Source organism: Tamandua tetradactyla, chromosome 9 (assembly GCF_023851605.1).
Source record: "Tamandua tetradactyla isolate mTamTet1 chromosome 9, mTamTet1.pri, whole genome shotgun sequence".
In the NCBI taxonomy this organism is placed as follows: domain Eukaryota; kingdom Metazoa; phylum Chordata; class Mammalia; order Pilosa; family Myrmecophagidae; genus Tamandua; species Tamandua tetradactyla.
Genome location: NC_135335.1, coordinates 10,767,639 through 10,786,304, shown reverse-complemented (window position 1 = coordinate 10,786,304; position 18,666 = coordinate 10,767,639). Strand labels below are relative to the sequence as shown.

General features: G+C 48.8%; 1 protein-coding gene across 2 annotated transcripts; it reads left to right on the top strand.

Annotated features, from left to right (window-relative positions):
• Window positions 1-7,213: 7,213 nt before the first annotated feature.
• On the top strand, window positions 7,214-18,464 carry SPINDOC (spindlin interactor and repressor of chromatin binding). Of its 2 annotated transcripts, none has more exons than XM_077115905.1 (6): window positions 7,214-7,429; window positions 10,135-10,464; window positions 10,550-10,699; window positions 10,879-11,004; window positions 11,217-11,399; window positions 17,693-18,464. In XM_077115905.1, exons 1-6 carry the CDS (start codon window positions 7,303-7,305, stop codon window positions 17,788-17,790), a joined length of 1,014 nt encoding a protein of 337 aa, XP_076972020.1. In that variant the 5' UTR covers window positions 7,214-7,302; the 3' UTR covers window positions 17,791-18,464. The 2 variants fall into 2 exon arrangements, with proteins under 2 accessions (XP_076972020.1, XP_076972019.1); XM_077115904.1 differs by having other exon boundaries at window positions 7,216-7,429; window positions 17,655-18,464.
• The last annotated feature ends 202 nt before the right edge of the window (window positions 18,465-18,666 follow it).

Genomic DNA, 18,666 nt, shown 5'->3' with positions numbered 1-18,666 from the left:
GATTATGTTAAACATTATTTTGTAATCTCTTGTCAGTTAATATATCAGGGATACCTTTCTATATAGGTCTGTGTTATCATTTTAAAAGTTTGCATGAATTTTTATGGTACTACATTTTTAAAATTTCTTTTATTGTGAAATATAACATACATACAAAAAAGCAATAAATTTCCAAGTACATTTTAACAAGTAGTGATAGAACAGATTTTAAAGTTTGGTATGGGTTGCAGTCCCACAATTGTTTTGTTTTTCTTCTAGCTGCTCCAGGACACTGGAGCTATAATGATTCAACAGTCCTATTCATTTATTAAATCCCATCTTCTCTGTTATACTCCTCCTTCTCTTTAAATAACATATGTACATCAAAGCAATAAATTTCAAAATACATCCCAACAATTAGTTATGGAATAGATTTCAGAGTTTGGTATGGGTTATAATTCTACAATTTTAGGTTTTTACTTCTAGCTGCTCTAAGGTACTGAAGACTAAAAGAAATATCAATATAATGATTCAGCAGTCATACTTGTCTGTTAAACCTGACCTTCTCTGTATAATTCCACCATCACCTTTGATCTTTCTCCCACTCGGTACTTACTACATTTTGAAGTATTTGTACACATTTTCTTTACCAATGATCTGCCCCCATAAATTATGCTTGCATAATCATAGCATATAAATGTTTGTGGGTTTTCACACTTAACATTATTTCACAATTGTTTTTCCATGTTGCTTTAATCTTTGTAATTATCTTTTTCGGTACAGCCTAATACACCATTATTTAATTAGCCAGTTCCAGTGTTCAGATATTGTGGTTATTTCTAATGCTTTTTATGTTCATATTCATTCATTGCAAATTTTCTGACTGCATTTGATTGGCTGAGTTTTTTCCCTGCTTTCCTTTCCACAAGTCTTCCCTTCATGCTAGGCAGAGCTGGAAGGGTAGTTGGCATTTTCCAATAAGGGGAAGCTAAGTTTAGCACATTTTAACTTGGGTGAAATGGTATAGAGCTAAGTAGTTCATAGTCACTTCCCTATCCAGTTAATAGCTGTCTGTCCCTAAGGAGGAGTGGTTCTGGGAATTTTCTTTCTGCTCACCAAGCTGCCTCTCCTCACTTCTTGGTACTGAGATGCAGGGTTAGAAGTCATTTGGTGATATAAGCCTGTCCCACCGTGCCCAGCACCAGATGTACATGTGGATACTCAAGGAGAAATGAAGTTTGAAATGGACACAGCTAGAAGCTAGTCTTTGAGAAATAGTAGCCACATCTCCTGGCCGGTGGGGTAAGGTGTGGGAGCCAGGAGAGAATAAGTCTGAATCCCAGAGAAGAGCAAAGACAAGGAGATGGCAAAAATTCCCTGGTGGCCTGTTATCCCTAAAGCCTGCCTGTATCCCTGTCCTTCCACGATCAGGCATTCAAACCTTCCTTGAATTCCATGAGCCAATAAATCCCCCCATTTTGCTCAAGCTAGTTTTGAGTTGAGGTCTCTGCAAGAAGACCTCAGAGGTGTAGGCACTGAGCTGGTCGTAAGATCATACGCCCTGGACCAATGCTGAGACTACAAAGATGGACAAGAGATGGGCCTGCCTTCCATGTACTCCCAGGCTGTGAAGGACAGAGATACGCCAACATAATTACAGTGCGGTTTGGATGAGTTTCACAGTAGAGGGGTTCCGGCTGAGGCTGGGAACAGGAAAAAAGGGGACCTCTGACTACTCGTGAGAACAGAATAAAACTTCAGTCAGGAAGGATAAGCTGCTCCGTTTTAAATAATGAAGAGTTCAAGTGTGGTGAATACTGCGATCGACATCTTTAAGCCGTTATTTCTCTTCTCTGAATGACTTCTTCAGGATAACGCTTGGTGATAGGATTGCCAAGCCAAAGAACATACTCTTTGTATGGCTTTTGCTGAAGACCACTACGCAATGCCAAGTGAGGTAGGAACGAAGCTCCCTCTCTTAGTCTTGGAACAGTCTTCCTCCCACCTAGTGCTTCATTTAGCTTTTTTTCCTGTAGTGCCTACTCTCTGTCCCGTCTCGTCACCACCAGTAAAACCTGTACCACGCAGAAATGCTTCATCCCAGCTCAGGACATCTGGGGAATGGCCTGGAGCAGCTATTGCTGAGACAGAGGCAATCCACTCGCATCCCTGTCCTGCTGCTGTTTGAGGAATCTCATACCCCAAGGCCAAGTTCACTAGGTCAAAAGACAAGTTGCCAAACATAATTTGTTTGGTAAAGCTCCTTTGTCCCTCTCTCCTCCACATGGGGATATACCAACAATTAAGATTCTATTTCCTTTAGCAATTACTCACTAAGCACTGCCTATGTAACCAGTGGATGGGAATTCATAATAATTCCATCTAAGATAATCTGGAACTTTCCCCTCATACCCTGGGTGCAGAGAGAGTTTTCTCAGAGTAATGGAAAAGAGGCTTTGCAATCAGAGTCTTGCATATGTCACTGGCTGTAGTTGTTTGATTTGAGCGACTTACTTTTTTCAGTTTCTTCATCCATATATATGAGAGCTAATGATACCTACCTTTCATTTAACAACTAATTTAAAGCTCACTAAGAGATAGCATGATACTATAGTGAAAAGCATAGTTTTATCATTAGTAAAAGAGTCCTTTTAGACTTACTCATTCTGACATAGATTTTTATTATATGTCACTCTTTTATGTATAAAAATGAGAATGTGAGCAAAACAAATTGGCTAGAGTTATTAAAGCCCTGTGACTAAAGATTACCCAGCACACACTTGTAGATAAAAGTAGGTTAGCTTTATTTAGCTTGTCGCAGTAAAGGAAAATGCACCCTAGGGAAACCCTCAGGGGTGTCTCTATAAGGATTTGGGCTTGTGTCAGATGATTCTGCAGAGGATTTAGGGAAACCAAGACCAGTTCGGAATCGGACGTTTCTGAAAAGCAGGGAAAATTCAGAGGCTGGGTGTCTTTATAATGTTTATCCAGGAGGGTTAGTGCAAGACTGGAGTTGTCATTTACTAGAAGCAGCAATCACTCAGAAAGTCAAACCCATTTTTGTGGTCTTGTCTAAATCTCATTTTTTATGCTCTCTTGGGAACATCATGGTCTGTTTCTCAGAAGGTCTATCTCTTACTTTCTTGGGGTATTCCTAAAACTTCACTTTGCTTTCAATTATAGTATGTATCCCATTTTAGGGATATTAAAATATGAAAACAAAAAACAAAAAAAAACCCTGTTCATCCTAGATTTGATGAAATGTGATTCTTGCTGTATTACCTTGGGCAAATAATTTAACCGTCTAAAGCTCAACTTTGTGCTCCATAAAATGGAGCCGATAAAATTTACCTCAGTATTGTCAACGTACTTAATGTCAAATTATTTAAATGATTACTTAAAATGATTTTTGTCTTACATATGTGTCACCCCATTTAAAAATAAATTAATTAGAGGGTGGTGCAAACGTGGCTCAGTGCAGAATTCTCTTCTGCCATGTCAGAGACCCGGGTTCAATTCCCAGTGCCTGCCCATGTAAAAAAATATAAATTAATAAATAAATTAGATTTTTAAAAGAATGCATACAAAGTGACAGGTACAGTCTTGGGTAACACACAAGGGCCATCCAGGAAATAGGACCCACTCTATGTATTTAAAATAGAATTTTTTTAATTAAAAAAATAATAACAAACGCCAACATTCTTAACTTAGGATCATTCAGTTCTACATCTATATAATCAATAATTCACAATATCATCACATAGTTGCTTATTCATCATCACGATCATTTCTTAGAACATTTGGATCAATTTAGAAAAAGAAATAAAAAGACAACAGAAAAAAATTCATACATACCATACCCTTTACCCCTCCCTTTCATTGATCACTAGCATTTCAATCTAAATTTATTTTAACATTTGTTCCCCCATTATTTATTTTTATTCCATATGTTTCACTTGTCTGTTGATAAGGTAGATAAAAGGAGCATCAGACACAAGGTTTTCACAATCACACAGCTACATTGTGAAAGCTCTATCATTACACAATCATCCTCAAGAAACATGGCTACTGGAACACAGCTGTACATTTTCAGGCAGTTCCCTCCAGCCTCTCCATTACATCTTGACTAACAAGGTGATACCTACTTAATGTGTAAGAATAACCTCCGGGATAACCTCTCGACTCTTGTTTGGAATCTCTCCGCCATTGACACTTTATTTTGTCTCATTTCGCTCTTCCCCCTTTTGGTCGAGGTTTTCTCAATCCCTCGATGCTGAGTCTCGGCTCATTCTAGGAGTTTTCACAATCTCTTGATGCTGAGTCTCAGGTCATTCTAGAATTTCTGTCCCACATTGCCAGGAAGGTCCACACCCCTGGGAGTCATGTCCCACATAGACAGGGGGAGGGCAGTAAGTTTGCTTGTTGTGTTGGCTGGAGAGAGAGACAGAGAGGACACATCTGAACAACAAAAGAGGTTCTCTTGGGGGTGACTCTCAGGAAGGTCCACACCCCTGGGAGCCATGTCCCACATAGACAGGGGGAGGGCAGTAAGTTTGCTTGTTGTGTTGGCTGGAGAGAGAGAGAGAGAAAACACATCTGAACAACAAAAGAGGTTCTCTTGGGAGTGACTCTTAGGCCTAATTTTAAGTAGGCTTGACCTATCCTTTGTGGGGTTAAGTTTCATATAACCTAACCCCAAGATTGGGGGCTCAGCCTATAGCTTTGGTTGTCCCCACTCTTTATGAGAATATCACGAATTCAACCTGGGGAAGTTGAATTTTCCCCCTTTCTCACTTTTTTTTTTTTTTTTGCAAATACTTTTTTATTCACCGTTCAAATCCTTCTGGGATTTATCGGGGCATCACTCTGGACAAACCAGCAAAATCTCATGCCCTACTCTGGGTTCCATGTACTTATGGTGTTCAATTAAGCCGTCTGCATAAATTATATTAGGAAATGCACTAGCCAAAATATAAATTTTGTAGTCCTCTTGCTTTTGTAAAATTTCTTTTTCCCCAGAACATTATCAAACAAGTTTAACTTTGAAATATTCATATTTTAGGTGAGGACTTTAAAACTATATGCTTTCATTTTCCTTTGCAGACTTTTTCTTGTTTACCCAATTTCATTAAAGGCAGTTTTAATTTTCAAAAAAAAAAAAAAGAGGGAACCACTCTTAAAAAACCTTAGAGCCCATGCAACCAGAGAACTTTGGAGATGAAGAAGGAAAATGCCCCTGCTGGAGCTTCATGAAACTAGAGGCCAGGAGAGAAAGCTATCAGACTTCATTATATGCCCTTCCAGCTGAGAGAGAAACTCCCAACTCATTGACCTTCCTTGAGTGATAGTACCAAATTGTTGGTGCTTTAATTTAGGCATTTTCATAACCTTGCCTCAATTTGTACATTTTCACAGCTTTGGAACAGTAAATTTGCAACTTAATAAATTGCCCTTTTTAAAAGTAAAATATATATATATATATATATATATATATATAAATTTTGTACCAAATAAACATTTTTTGCTTTAGTCTCACACATAAGCTAAATTTTTTAAATATTAATTACCATCTATTTAAAATGGAATTTAATGCAGGGTATTGGTGGCACAGCGAGGCAACCCAGAGATGACCGAAAACAGGAAGCTGCTCCCTACCCCTAAAGTGGAAAAGCAAATAGAGGAATTATTGGAGCTACCAGCATGAGTCACCCTGCAGAAGTTGGAATCACAGGAGGCCTCTCCAGCAAGACCTGAACCACAGAGTAGCTTTATCTGCTGCCACTGCTGCTGCTGGAGACTTGCCAGAGGCTGAAAGTTAGTGAGAAGGATGAAATACCCTAGCCTTTTTCTTCCTCCTGCTTTCCAGTCTCCTGTCACTGTCTCCCATCGGCCAAACCCAGGCCAGTAGCCAGCTGGCCCAGACGCCTGAGAAACTGCCACCTGCAGCAATATAGTAGACCAGGAGGGCAAGCGACACCTAGATTCCAGGTAAAAGGCAGAAAGCAACTATTAAGCAGAAATGAAACAGGCTAACTAATACCTTTACTTGCAAAACTTGTAAAGTACTGGATGCATTTGCAAGTCAACAGTTATTTCCTTAAAAATATATATTGATAAACCAGTACCTTCACATGCTTTATCACCCCAGCCCACTCGATCTCCAGCCATCCCTCTATATTTTCTGAATTACTACGGCATGGCATTTTAAGATGGATTTTTCCGCGTCAGATATATTGCTTTTTCCCAGTTGAAATCTCACGAGGGTTTATACAACAGAGGGACATGCACATTCCACTTCCAGAGGTGAAAGTCAGAATAGGATAGGATTATGATGCGGCAGTGTCATGGGAATTGGATTCCGGTCTTGGGGCGCTCAAAGGATTGCCGCGTGACCTTGGGTAGCTCATGGAAGCTCTGCGCTCACATTTGGAACAAGGAAATCGTAATCATCGGGGATGGTTTGTGCGTGCCCACGCTACACTGAGCTCCTCTGCATCTTTGCATTCCCTTGTCCAGAAGGTTCCACGAATGTTTTTCTGAAATGCTGTCTGAGGCGGCCTAAGGGCCTAGGAAAACACATAACGTGCCCAAGGTCGCCGAGCTGGCAAAGCAGCAGGAATTCAGTCACCGTTCTTCCGTGCCAAAGCCTTTGCACTCCTCCACCGGCTTTTTTCCCGCCCTGGGCATCTTTTGGAGGAGGCAGGGCAAAATCCTGGGGCACCTGGTAGGATGGCAGCAAAAACGCCCGACTGGCATCCCAGCGTTGAGCTACCCACCGGCCTCCGCCGGCCGCCTCACGACGCGCCACCGGGTCTCCCACCCCCCACGCGCCAGGGGGGAACTTTGGGGGCCTAGACGCCACGCGGGCGAACCCCGCCTCCACGCTGGGGGGCGGCCGAGAGCCTGCGCGCGGCCTTTCGCGCCTCCCCGCAGGTCCCCGGGATTCTAACAGGAGCCGAGCGCCCGGGGGCGGGGACAGGGCAGGGCCGCGTGCGATTGGCTGCGCGGGGCTCGGGGGGCGGGGCCCATGCGGGCGGCCGGGCGGACGCGGACAATGAGCCTCCATAAAAGGGAGCGGCGGGGGGCTGGGGCCCCGGATTGAGCCCTCCCCGTCCGGGGTCCCGACGCTCTGTGGTGTCGGGGAGGTCTGGACTCGCCCGTCGCAGGCCCGGCCGGCGAGCGAGCGAGCGGCGGGGAGGGGGCAGCGCGGGGCGGGCCGCGGGCCCGGCGCTGTCCAGGCGGGAGGTGGCAGCTGTCTGCGGCGCCGAGGCCTGCGCGCCCGTCCTCCCGGGGCCGGTGACCGCAACCCTCCCGGGCCTCACCATGGCCCTGAAGGCCGAGGGTTCCGCGCTCGACTGCTTCGAGGTGACGCTCAAGTGTGAGGAAGGGGAGGACGAGGCGGAGGCCACGGTGGTGGCCGTGATCCCGCGGCCCGAGCCGATGCTCAGAGGTGAGGATGGGAGGGAACCCCCCCCCCACTTCCGCGTCAGGGTCCAGGGCTCGGGCTTCCCCTCCCCCAGTCGGGGCCGGGGTACCCCCACCTCCCCCTCGGGTCTGAGGCCCCGGCGCCCTCTGGCTCCGCCCCCACCGGGGTTTGGAATCTCCGGCCTCCCCGAATCCGTCCCCCCCGCCCCCTCCCCCTCCCGGCCCCGGGTCTGGAGCATTCGATCCACGCCCCGCGCGCTCCGGATCTTCCGGTGCCCGAGCGCCCCCTCTCCCGGGCCCAGCGCGGGAGGCCGGATCCCGGGCGACGCTGGGTATCTGCGGCCGCCGTCTCCCGGCCCCGAGACCGGCGCGAGGCCGTGTTCTAGGCCGAGGGGCCGCGAGGCCTCCAGGCCGGACAGCTGGGTGTCCGGAGGCAGTCGGAGGATGGGGGTAGGCTGGGCTGCAGCCCTTCGAAGAGGAGGATCTTAAGGGCGCGCCATGCGCGGGGTTTTTCTGGCCCCGGAGATAATTCCCCTTTCCCAGACCTTCCACTTGCATAAGCCACAGGTGTCAGTTTCTAGAGCGCCAGGGGTGAATGGGACTGCACACAGCACCCAGTTTTGGAAAGGAAGTGCTTGTCGGGTCGTCTACCCGCCCTAAAACGAGATTGACCTGGAGAGGGGATTTGAGGAACAATCTGGAAAACTCGCTTTCCCCTCCCCCTATGCCAAATACACAGGATCTTGAAAATCATAAGAAAAGGCCACCTTCGTGGAAGACTTAATGTTCATGAGAGTACAAATGTCATTAGATTCTCCAGTATTTCTTCCCACAGCTGGGGACAGTATCCAGAAGAGATGGGGATCTAGACCTTGTGAAAATGGGAGAGGGGAGGGAACCGGCTTGCTCTTTTAACCTTAACAGAACATAATGATGTCTATGTGGACTGTCTCATCATTTTCAGAATCAGGAGGATTATAAAATATAATTGAGCCTTCAATCCAAAAGAGGTTATTTCCCCACCTCCCCTGATATTTATTGAGGTTTTGCATTCCTGGCCATTGTCAGACTGTCACGTATAATGCTCTCCACAGCCCTGCAAGGGAGACCTTCTCCCCACTGTGAGGGATAGGAAATCGGAGATCAGAGAGGGTAATTCATTCAACAAATATTTGTTGAGCAGCCACTACATGCCAGGCTGTCTCTTAGGCTTGGGATGCCAACAGCTGTAAACAAAGACAAAACCCTGTTCTTGTGGAACATGCATTCCAATGGCTGAAGAAGTCAAGCAGGAATATAAAAGTATAGTATCTCAGGTGGCGATAAGTGATGCAGACAACACTAAAGTAGGGTAAGGAGAAAAGAGTGTCTGGAGTATTTTATTTGGTATGTTGTCAGGTAGTCAGGGAAGGTGTCTGATACAGTGAGTTTTGAGCACAGAATTGAAGCAAAGCGTGGTGGGGGACCTGGTAGATAGTTGAGGAAGAGCATTTCAGGCAGAGAAAATAACAAGTGCAAAGGTCCTGAAGCAGAAGCTTCTTGAAAAAATTATAGTATAAGGGAAAGTGAGGATGAATTCAAGAGCAGCTGGAAGGATGGATTTCCATTTACTGAGATTGGGATGACTGGGAGATGGAGGTTTATAAGAATGGGGTTAGGATTTGCAGGTGTTAAGTTGAAGATGTCTTTATCCATCCAAGTGGAGAAGACCACTGGTCAGTTAGAGTTAGATCCAGGAGCTCTAACTGGATTGCATGGGAGAGTCCTGCTGGATTTGCATATATGTAAGTTGTCAGGCCAACAATTGGATGAGACCATCAGAGGAAGGAGGTAGACAGAGGAGGGGTCCAGGGACTGAGTCTGGAGTATTCCAGTGATGAAAAGATGGAGGTAGAGCCATTCCCTCTTCAAAACTTACTGAGCGCCACTGTGTGCCAGGCCTGAACAGTCATATGTTTATGCTGTCGTGGAACCTACAGTATCGTGGAGAGATGCAGTAAACAAGTAAGATGTGTTAGGTCAGGGGGTGATAAGTGCTATGGAAGAAAGCGAAGCAGTGCAGGGGTTGGGGTGCTCGGGTGGTGGGATGGCAGCTTTCTAACAGAGTGGCCCAGAGGGCCTCAGTCGGGAGGGTGGTCCTTTAGTAACAACCTGGAGGAAGTAAGGGAGCCGTGCAGATATCTGGGAAGGGGTAGAGATCAGAGACGGGCAAAGGGTTCTCACCAGGTAGAACAGGCAGGTACATCATTTGGTGACAGAAAGCTCACTGAGTAGCTCCTCTCCTACGTACCAGGCTGTCCAGAAACGTACATTATGGCCTGGAAGTCAGAAGTGGATACAGTCAGCTGCCAGAGTGGGAGGCCAGGAAGGCTTCACAGATGATGGGTTGAACAAGGCCATGAAGGAACCTGGGAATTTTTCCGAGGCAGTCTGGACAGGTGTGCAGAAGCTGAAGACATGCATGAGCACAGCTGATGGGGGAAAAACCTGTAGACCTATGTTAAGACTTGATTGGAAGAAGGTGTAGGAGTGTGCGTAGCAGGATACCAAACACACAGGCTTTGTTCCATGTGACTTGTGCTTCATGGACTCCAGGAGAAGGGAGAGAAAGACTTTGGATAGGGATCTCACACACACACACATACACTCACCATCAAGTTTGAGGAATCGCGTGTTCTAAGTACCGTTGGCTGTGGGCACCTGATAAACATCTCCCCTCCTCCTCCACAGTGACCCAACAGGAGAAGACCCCACCACCTAGACCCAACCTGCTAGAGGCAGGTGGTGATGGCTGTGAGGAGCCCAAGCAGCAAGTGTCTTGGGAGCAGGAGTTCTTGGTGGGGAGCAGCCCAGGAGGCAGCGGGCGGGCGCTGTGCATGGTGTGTGGCGCCGAGATCCGGGCCCCCTCGGCCGACACGGCTCGCCTGCACATCCTGGAACAGCATCCTCACACCCTGGACCTGAGCCCTTCTGAGAAGAGCAACATCTTGGAGGCCTGGAGCGAAGGGGTGGCCCTTTTGCAGGACATCAGAGCTGAGCAGCCGTCCCCACCCAGCTCAGGTAGTTGGGTCTCGGGTGGGAGGCAGAGGGAAAAAATGAGCCCTAGTGGAGCGTTTGGGGCTCACTGGGTATTTGCCCCCTTCAGACTCAGGCCGGTTTGTGGATCAAGACCTGGACTCTGACCCAGACCCTACCAAAATGCCAGCGGAGATTGTCGTCCTCCTTGACTCTGAGGACAATCCATCTCTCCCTAAGAGGAGCCGGCCCAGGGGCCTCCGTCCACTGGAGCTTCCTGGTCAGTCATCTGGGAAGCCGGTGTATCTAAGGCTAAGTGGGGGCTGGGTAAGACACAAAACCTGTGTTCTGGGGTGGGGAAAGGCTGCTGGCGTGCAGGTATCTTGAGGAGTCCTGGGAGGGGGCATCAGGGTTCAGGCATGGGCTCTTAAAAAGGCATAAGGTCTTTTCTTTTTGCAGCTGCCCCTGCTACAGAGCCAGGAAATAAGAAGCCCCGTGGTCAGAAATGGAAGGAGCCCCCTGGGGAAGAGCCAGTCCGAAAGAAAAGAGGCAGACCTATGACCAAAACTCTGGACCCCGACCCAGGTGAAGGAGAGGCCCCAGAGGTGTGGGCACAGGTTCTGGCTGCAGTGCTCCAGGAAGACAGCTGAGCCAGTGAGGATAGGGTGGAGCCCAGGCAGAGGGCACCTGGCAGCTCACCTGGGGCCTCGAGATGCAGGCTTTTGGGTTCTGGCCTGGACGGGGCTAATAAGTCTGGCTGCCTGAACTCATAGTTTCCTTCTCTTCTCCCTTCCCAGATCCCCCATCACCCGACTCGCCCACAGAGACTTTCGCAGCCCCAGCTGAAGTCCGACATTTCACTGATGGCACCTTCCCCCCTGGCTTCGTCCTCCAACTCTTTTCCCACACCCAGTTTAGATCCTCAGAGAGCAAGGATTCACCCAATGAGGGTAAAGCGGCAGGAGAAAGCCCCTCCCCAGGTGAGCTCTCTGGGAAGGGTTGACAAGAGGAGATTGGGCAAGCAGCATCCCTGGGTTTTGACCTCAGTGAGGCTGCTCGACCGCAGAGCCCAGCAGGGAGACGGTTGATACTGAGGTACCCTGGGAGACAGGGCTAAAGGCAGGGGGATTTGAGTGATCAAAGTGGCTGGTCAGGATGCTGAGCTTTTCTAAGATTTCCTTGAGCGTTTCCTGGAATCGGTTGTCAGGTTGGGCAAGGCCAGTGTTCCAGCTGGATCCTGAGAGGCACCTCAGCCTGGTGGAGCATGGGCCCAAATGGGGCCACTCAGCAGTCCAGTTGGCAGGTCTCAAGACAGCATACTCCTGTTGAAGGCTGTACAAACACCTCTGGGAAAACCAGCTCAGTAAATCACCTAAGAGCAGGAACTGTGTTGGTATCATCTTCTGCTGATGTTAAGTAATGTATATATATGGTGTTCATTTGGTCCTTACAGAGATACCTGGCAGTGAAAGGGGCAGGTGTCTATCCGCTTTTCCAGGTGAAGAGTCCAAATCCCAGAGGAATGGTTCCTTCTTCCCAGTGGTCATTTCTTCATTTCCATTGGCTGCTGTAACAAATTGCCAGACACCTAGTGGCTTAAAGCAGTGCACATTTATTTTACGGTTCTGGTGGTCAAAAGCCCGACATGGGTCTGACTGGGCTAAAATCAAGGGATTGCAGGGCTGCATTTCTTTCTCAAAGCTTTGTAGGAAAGTCCATTTTCCTACATTTTCCACCTTCCAGAGTTTGCCCACTTCTTTGGCTCATGGCCTCCTTCCATCTTCAAAGCCAGCAGTGGCCAGTTGCGTCTTTCTCAGGAGGCCATCTGTGCTTCTGACTCTTCTGCCTCCCTCTTTCCTATTTAAGGACCCTTGTGGACCCACCAGATAATCCAGGGTCATTTCCTTATCTTAAGGTCATCTGATTAGCAACCATAATTCCATCTGCAGCCTGACTTCCCCTTGTAACATGGCATCTCCACAGGTTCAGGGGATTAGGGTGCGGCTATCTTTGGGGGGCGGGGGTAGCCTGCCTTTGCACTGCCTACGCAGTCACGGAACTAAGCGGTGACAAAATCAAGATGAGATTGGAATGCATGACAGTCGGGCAGAGGCAGGGCCAGTTCTCTCTCTGTCTCTCCATGCCGAGCATGGTTGCAGCATCTTAGAGGCTCAGGAAATGCTTCTTGAAGAAGTATTTGAGTGACCCAGAGAGTGCCTGTGTCCCAGCTTGTCTGAAACGTGCATTTGGAGTCAGAGCCCAGAGAAAGATGGCACGCCGCATGGCTGGAGGCTCCCTAGAATAGGGCTCTCAAAAGGAAGGTGTGCTTCACCAGGTCCTCCCCGTCCCCAGATGTGCTCATAGCACTTCATAGTGTTTTCTCCAACATCAATTGGAGATAATCAATTATCTGTATATTGGGGGAAAAAAAGGTGTGCTTTATGCATGAAGGAAAAAGCAAATTGTTACCCCTCTGGCCCCTCCTCGCCAGTAACCACTATTAGCAATTTGGCCTATATGCCTCAGGCTTTTTACAAAGTCTGTGTGTGCGTGTGTGTGCGTGCATGTGCATGTGTGTGTGTGTATGAGATTGCCAAAATGGGCTCCTCTTTTATAAGCTTGAGGCAGGTCTTGCTCCTCACAGAGATCCCAATTGCAACTATCTCCAGTGTCAGCATAAGTCACATTCCCGCCCTGCCTCCCTGAGCCGTGCTCTTTGCCTGGACCTGAGTGTGTTCAGGTCTTCTTATGGCCTTCGGCAGATCATCACTGTTGGTGGCTAACTTCTTCCACTGTTTGGGTCTTCCGGTTTCGTTCCCAGCAGGGAGCCTTCATTTCAAGTCCTGAGGTGCCCTGTGCTCAAACTCCATGTGAATGGGGTGGTGAGTAGATGAGAAGGGAATCCTCAAGATTCTTGCTTCATTTGGGGTGAGTGAGCAGAGTCTGAGGGGAATGGAGTTTGAGAAGCTGGTTGAATGACGTGAGCGATCGAAGGAGATTGAGGGGTGTTCTCAGCAGGGTCAGGATTTACAGAGGTCGGAGAGGGCCCAGAAACCACAGAGGACGTTAAGGCAGCAGCAGCAAGTGTGCCCGGAGCCCAGCCCTGAAGGGAGCACTCTGGGAAATGACATGAAAAAGGCAGGTTTCACTCTAAGGAACTCTGGTGGGGTAGGGGCAGGTTGGAGGCAGTGAAGCAGAGAAGAGTGGGACACCCCAGCCAGAGCACGGGGTTGGGACCACTAGTTTGAGAGTTTCTCAGAAACCTGTGAGGCTTCAACCAGAGTGTCTTTGATTTGAGTTGCTTTATGTATGGGAATTCTTTGAAGAAAGATTTTGCCACTTTCAAAAAAAAAGTTTAAGAAATTATAAATTTATATGTTGGAAAGGTTGGTGTAGTTAGGCCAGGTAGACTGATGGTTATGAGTGTGAGACTGTTAGGAAAGACTTTCTAAGAACCTGCAGAATGGGGTAGGGAGGGTTGTCCGGGTCAGGAGAGAAGGGGAGCTCTGCAGGCCCACTCACAAATAAGTAAAAAGAGTGTTTTTCTCTCACTGGTGTCTTAAGAGATCTGGCTTAGGATACCTTGGCCAGACCAAGTGTGTTTCAAGACTGGGTTGAGGAAAAAAGGGTAGAGTGTGTGTGTGTATGTGTGTGTGAGAGAGAGAGAGCATGCATGTGTGTGCGCTTCACAAAGGACAGCATCTTTGTTTTGGTCACTGCTCTGTTCTAGACCAGTGCTTGACACAGAGAAAGTCTCAGTAGACGCTTACGGAAAGATGGGTAGATGATGGCTTCCTTCAGTTGTCGTTTTGGTGGTGATGTTTCCGGAGTCTCTGTTCAGACAGAGGCAAGCCTTGATGAGAAATAGATTCAGTCCCCAGCCCTGGGAGAAGGAACCGATATGTCAGGAACGTGTGTGAGTGCGTATGCACAAATGTGGAGGAAAAGGAGGAAATGAAGCTTGGGGAAGCAGAGGGTTTGTGGGCAGGGACACTGGGGTAAGGATGTAAACGGGTGCCGCTTGTCCCAGTGACTGACAAACCCTCCTGGCTTGCTTTTTCTGGTCCTGGGCCTCTGATCATGCACGGTTTTGGACAAGAGATCATCTCTACCATATTTCAGGGCTCAGTCTCCTGATGTCGCCCACCCCCATATACCTGTGTCCTCCTTGCCACAGAAAAAAAATGGCAGTTAATTCCACTGGTTTGTGAAGTCCCTACCAAAGCTAGTAGCTGTCACCTGTTGAGCCCTTACTGAATTCTTTAAGACATTATCTCATTAAATCCACACAACCACGGTGATGTGGTTTCCATTTTACAGTAGGAGGAAGCAGGGATCAGGGCCACTCCCCTAGTAAGCTGTAGCCCGTGTGCATGCCCACTCTGCCCCCACAGACACTCGGGGGACACCAAGCAGCGTGGCTGCCTGCCCCCACCTCCCAGCACCAGATCCTCTTCTCTCCCTTCTGTGCTACTACTGTACCTGCACTGCTCCTAGCGACGATGTCCCTCTACTCACTTGCTAGAACCTGCCCCTCTCCTGCCAAGAACAACTGTGGTCAAGTTCTCTCCTCTCTGTGGCACAATCAGTTTTACCCTCTCTTCTGGATCTTTCCCATTTGCCTACACAAAGCTTTTGACCTCTTATCCCTCTCTAACCGTTGTCCAATTTGTCCCTTAATCTTTTCAGCAAAGCTGGAAAGTATTTTCTTGACTTACTGCCTCCCGTTTCTGGAGTCTACTTTAGTCCTTTTTCCTTTCATCCTCACGACCCCACAATAAAATAGCTTGTGTTAAGGTTGCCATTGACTTCCATAAAACTAAATCCGGTGGTCAGCTTCCAGTCCTTACTTTCTTGATCTGGCAGTATCCATGGACCCGCCGCTCCTTCCTGGAGACACTTTCTTCCCTTGGCTTCTCCAGCACCTCCCTCCCTGTCTGTCTTCCTACCTCACTTCCCAATTTCTCTTGCTTGTTCATTCTCAGTTCCCCAAGTTGGAAACGTGTCACACTGCTGCCTTACTCCCCTTTCTAGAAAATAAGCTCCTTTCAGGAAGGGATGTTTGTCTCTTTTGTTCATGGCAGTGTCCCCAGTGCTCTGGGTACAGAGGAAGTGCTGCTTCCATAGTTGGTAAATGAGTGGATGGCTGAGTCCCCAGCTGTGGACCTGGGTCTGTGTTCCCTCCCTGGATGATCTCAGCCGGGTTCATCACTTTAACTGCCATCTGCGTGCCCACAACTCCCACTTGATTCTTCCGACCCACCCCCTCCCCTTGGTCCCAGCCTCTCCTACAGCTTCCAACTGGACATCTCTACTTGGTTGTCTTGGAAGATCTCTCACACTCAGCATCTCCCAGTCTTCCCCCTGCCAATCTACTACTCCCCAGTCTTCCCATTCCAGGGAAACTGGCAACACTATCCTTCATTTGCTTGGGCCACAGCTCTCGGACTCATCTTCTTGTCTCCAACAAACTCCACATCAACCCACAGCAAATACTGTAAACCCACCTTCCAGATATGCTCACAATTTAAGCTCCTGTCTCCACCTCCACTGCCACTGCTCCAGTCCAGGCTGTCTGTCGTGGTCCGGTTACACCCTTCTAAAGGTCTCCCAGCTTCTAATCTGGGCCCTCTCTAGTCTGATCTCAGCACAGCAGCCAGTTTCCCTGTGAAAACACGAGTCAGACCCCATCACTCCTTTGCTCAGAACCCTCCAGAGCTGCCTCCATCGCACTCCAAATAAAAACCAGTCTTCACGGTGACCAGTGACCGTCACCCCAGGACTTCACCTGTTTCCCTTACCCCGCCTGCTGCACACTGGCCTCGCTGTTGCTTGAGGACCAGTTGTGTTCCACAGAGTGTCTGTACTTGCTCCTCCCTCCACCCAGAATCCTGTTCCCCTGGCCATTCCCCCAGCCGACTTTCTCACTTCCTTGACTTCTCTGCTCACATGTCAGCTCTGAGCCCCACGCCACTGCCCTGTCTAAAAATGCAAAGACCGCCCATGCCCATCAGCTGTCCCTATTCCTTTTCCCTACTGCATTTTCGACTTTGTTTCAGGCTATATGTAAAAGTTTTCATCTTTCGCTTATGTATCTATTGGCTAATGCCCATTAGAATTCAATTCCAAGAAGGCCCCCTGGCCTGCTCCATCTGCTCCTAACGTCCCTAGCAGCTGGAACAGTTTTGAGCATGTAGTAGGTGTTCAGTAAAGTATTATTAACTTAATGTGCAAATGAATAGAATTTAGTTTTCCCTCAAGGAGTTTATGGCTTATCCGGGAACTTCTCACACTTTTGTCTTATTCCCATTTCTAGAAAGTAAGAGGAGTAAGCATAGAAGGCACAGTAACACAGAAGGGCAGCATTTGCTAAATTTTACAACCCAGTGGCAGTGCCATTTTGAACCCCAGCAAACTGCACTACAAAATCATACTTACTATCTCTGCCACATTTGAAATAATTACGTCTTTTAAAGCACTATAGAGAAAAAAAAAATCAGTCCTCAAAACAGACATCAAAACAATTGCAATCCCCATTTTCTGATTTTGCTTTTCATTATAAGGTAATTTGCACATTCTTGTAACATGGGGCACATTTTTATGGCTGCATAGTAGCCATCAGTGGTCTGCTTCCTCGACTTTGGTCTTATCCATTATAAGGAGTTTCTCCCCTACTAAGGTGACATTGATCCCTGTCACCCAGGTTATTGACTCTCAAGATAGGAAGATTCCAGGTAAAGGGGCAGTGTTCTGGGACTCTCAGCCAAGTGTTCTTTGCTCTGACCCATCTATTCACTGAGGAGCTCCTTAGTGGGGAAGGCCATGTCTTACTCTGTTCTGGGGTGTTTCCCATCCCTGCCACTTCTGCCCAACATAGGGGAGAACCCATGATGATAGGTGCCCAGTGTGTTGTAGATGAAATGGAGTCAGTGAAGGTAAGAGTGGGAGCAGGGGGGAGTGCAGCACTAAGTATCTGTGTACCAAAATGAGTGAGGGCGGAAGGCTTCGTATCTGTCTGGGGAGGAGGCGTGTGAGCCTTGCCTTCTGGTTGGTAGCAGTCACTGAGTCAGCAAAGTCGAGCCTCCTGTTGTTGGGTTCCTCTCATAGCAGCGCTCAGCTATAGAAATGATGGCCCTGGAAATAGGGGTGCAGTTTGCAGAGGCTTTCAGGGAATACCCTCATGGTGGGGTGTGTGGAGGGCCCTGACTCTGCTCTCTGCTCCCATCCCTGCCCAGCTCCCCCTCCGGGGCTTCGTGGGACACTGGATCTCCAGGTTATCCGCGTGCGGATGGAGGAGCCGCCAGCAGTCAGCCTCCTGCAGGACTGGTCCAAGCACCCCCAGGGCACCAAGGGCGGGATGGGGACAGGTGACCCCGCAGATTGGCCAGCAGTTCTGTCGGAATCCAGCGCCGCTGTGGGAGGGGAGCCAGAGGCAGGGAGTGGTGTGTAAGTTCTTCCTTTCCTGGGGCGGGGTGGGGGGGACGGGAGAGGCAGCATCCCCCTTTGGCTTATAACTCAGAGCTGCCCCGCTCTGCCACCTGACGGAGAGAGCAAAACCAGGTGCTGGGGCAGGATGGAGGAAGGAAGGGGGCAGCATTTGCTGTTACTTTGGGGCACTGGGAAATGTCTCCCCCTGGAAAGGCCTGGGCCAGGCCCTGAGGTAGGCAAGGGTGACTGCCACGCAGTAGGGCGTTGGGCCTGCGGAGAACACCTACCCCGATCCTTTGGCTGACCCAGACCTCCCTTTGTACCCACAACCTCCTTCCACCCACAGTCTCCCACCATTCTCCCTTGGCACAGTGCCTTACACCAGAGGTGGTCATAGGGGTTTTAGCTGAGTCCCACTACCTCGGGGGACACCTATCCTCCCCCACTCGTTCGGGCTTCTGGACCAGGAAGCCTCCATTACCTCCACCCGCTCCATCCCTGCAGGGGGCTGAACCAGCCACCCTGGGGGCTCCACTTGCTCCCCACTCCTTCTCACCTCTTTTCCGGTTGTATATATCTCCTTTGTTGACAATAAATTATTTTTTTTTATTAAGAGAGTTCCGTCTGGGCCGTTATTGGGGGAGAGTTGTGCTAGCGGGATGGCTGGCCTCCTGGAGGGATCTTGTGGGGCTCCCTGGATAGGAGCTGGAGGGCAGCCGGCTCCAGCGGACAACTTTGCCAGGATGGTGGACTGGGGCTGGCTTGATGCCAGACACAGGAAGGGCCCCTCCCCTCTCCCCATGGCCCTGCTCTCAAGGC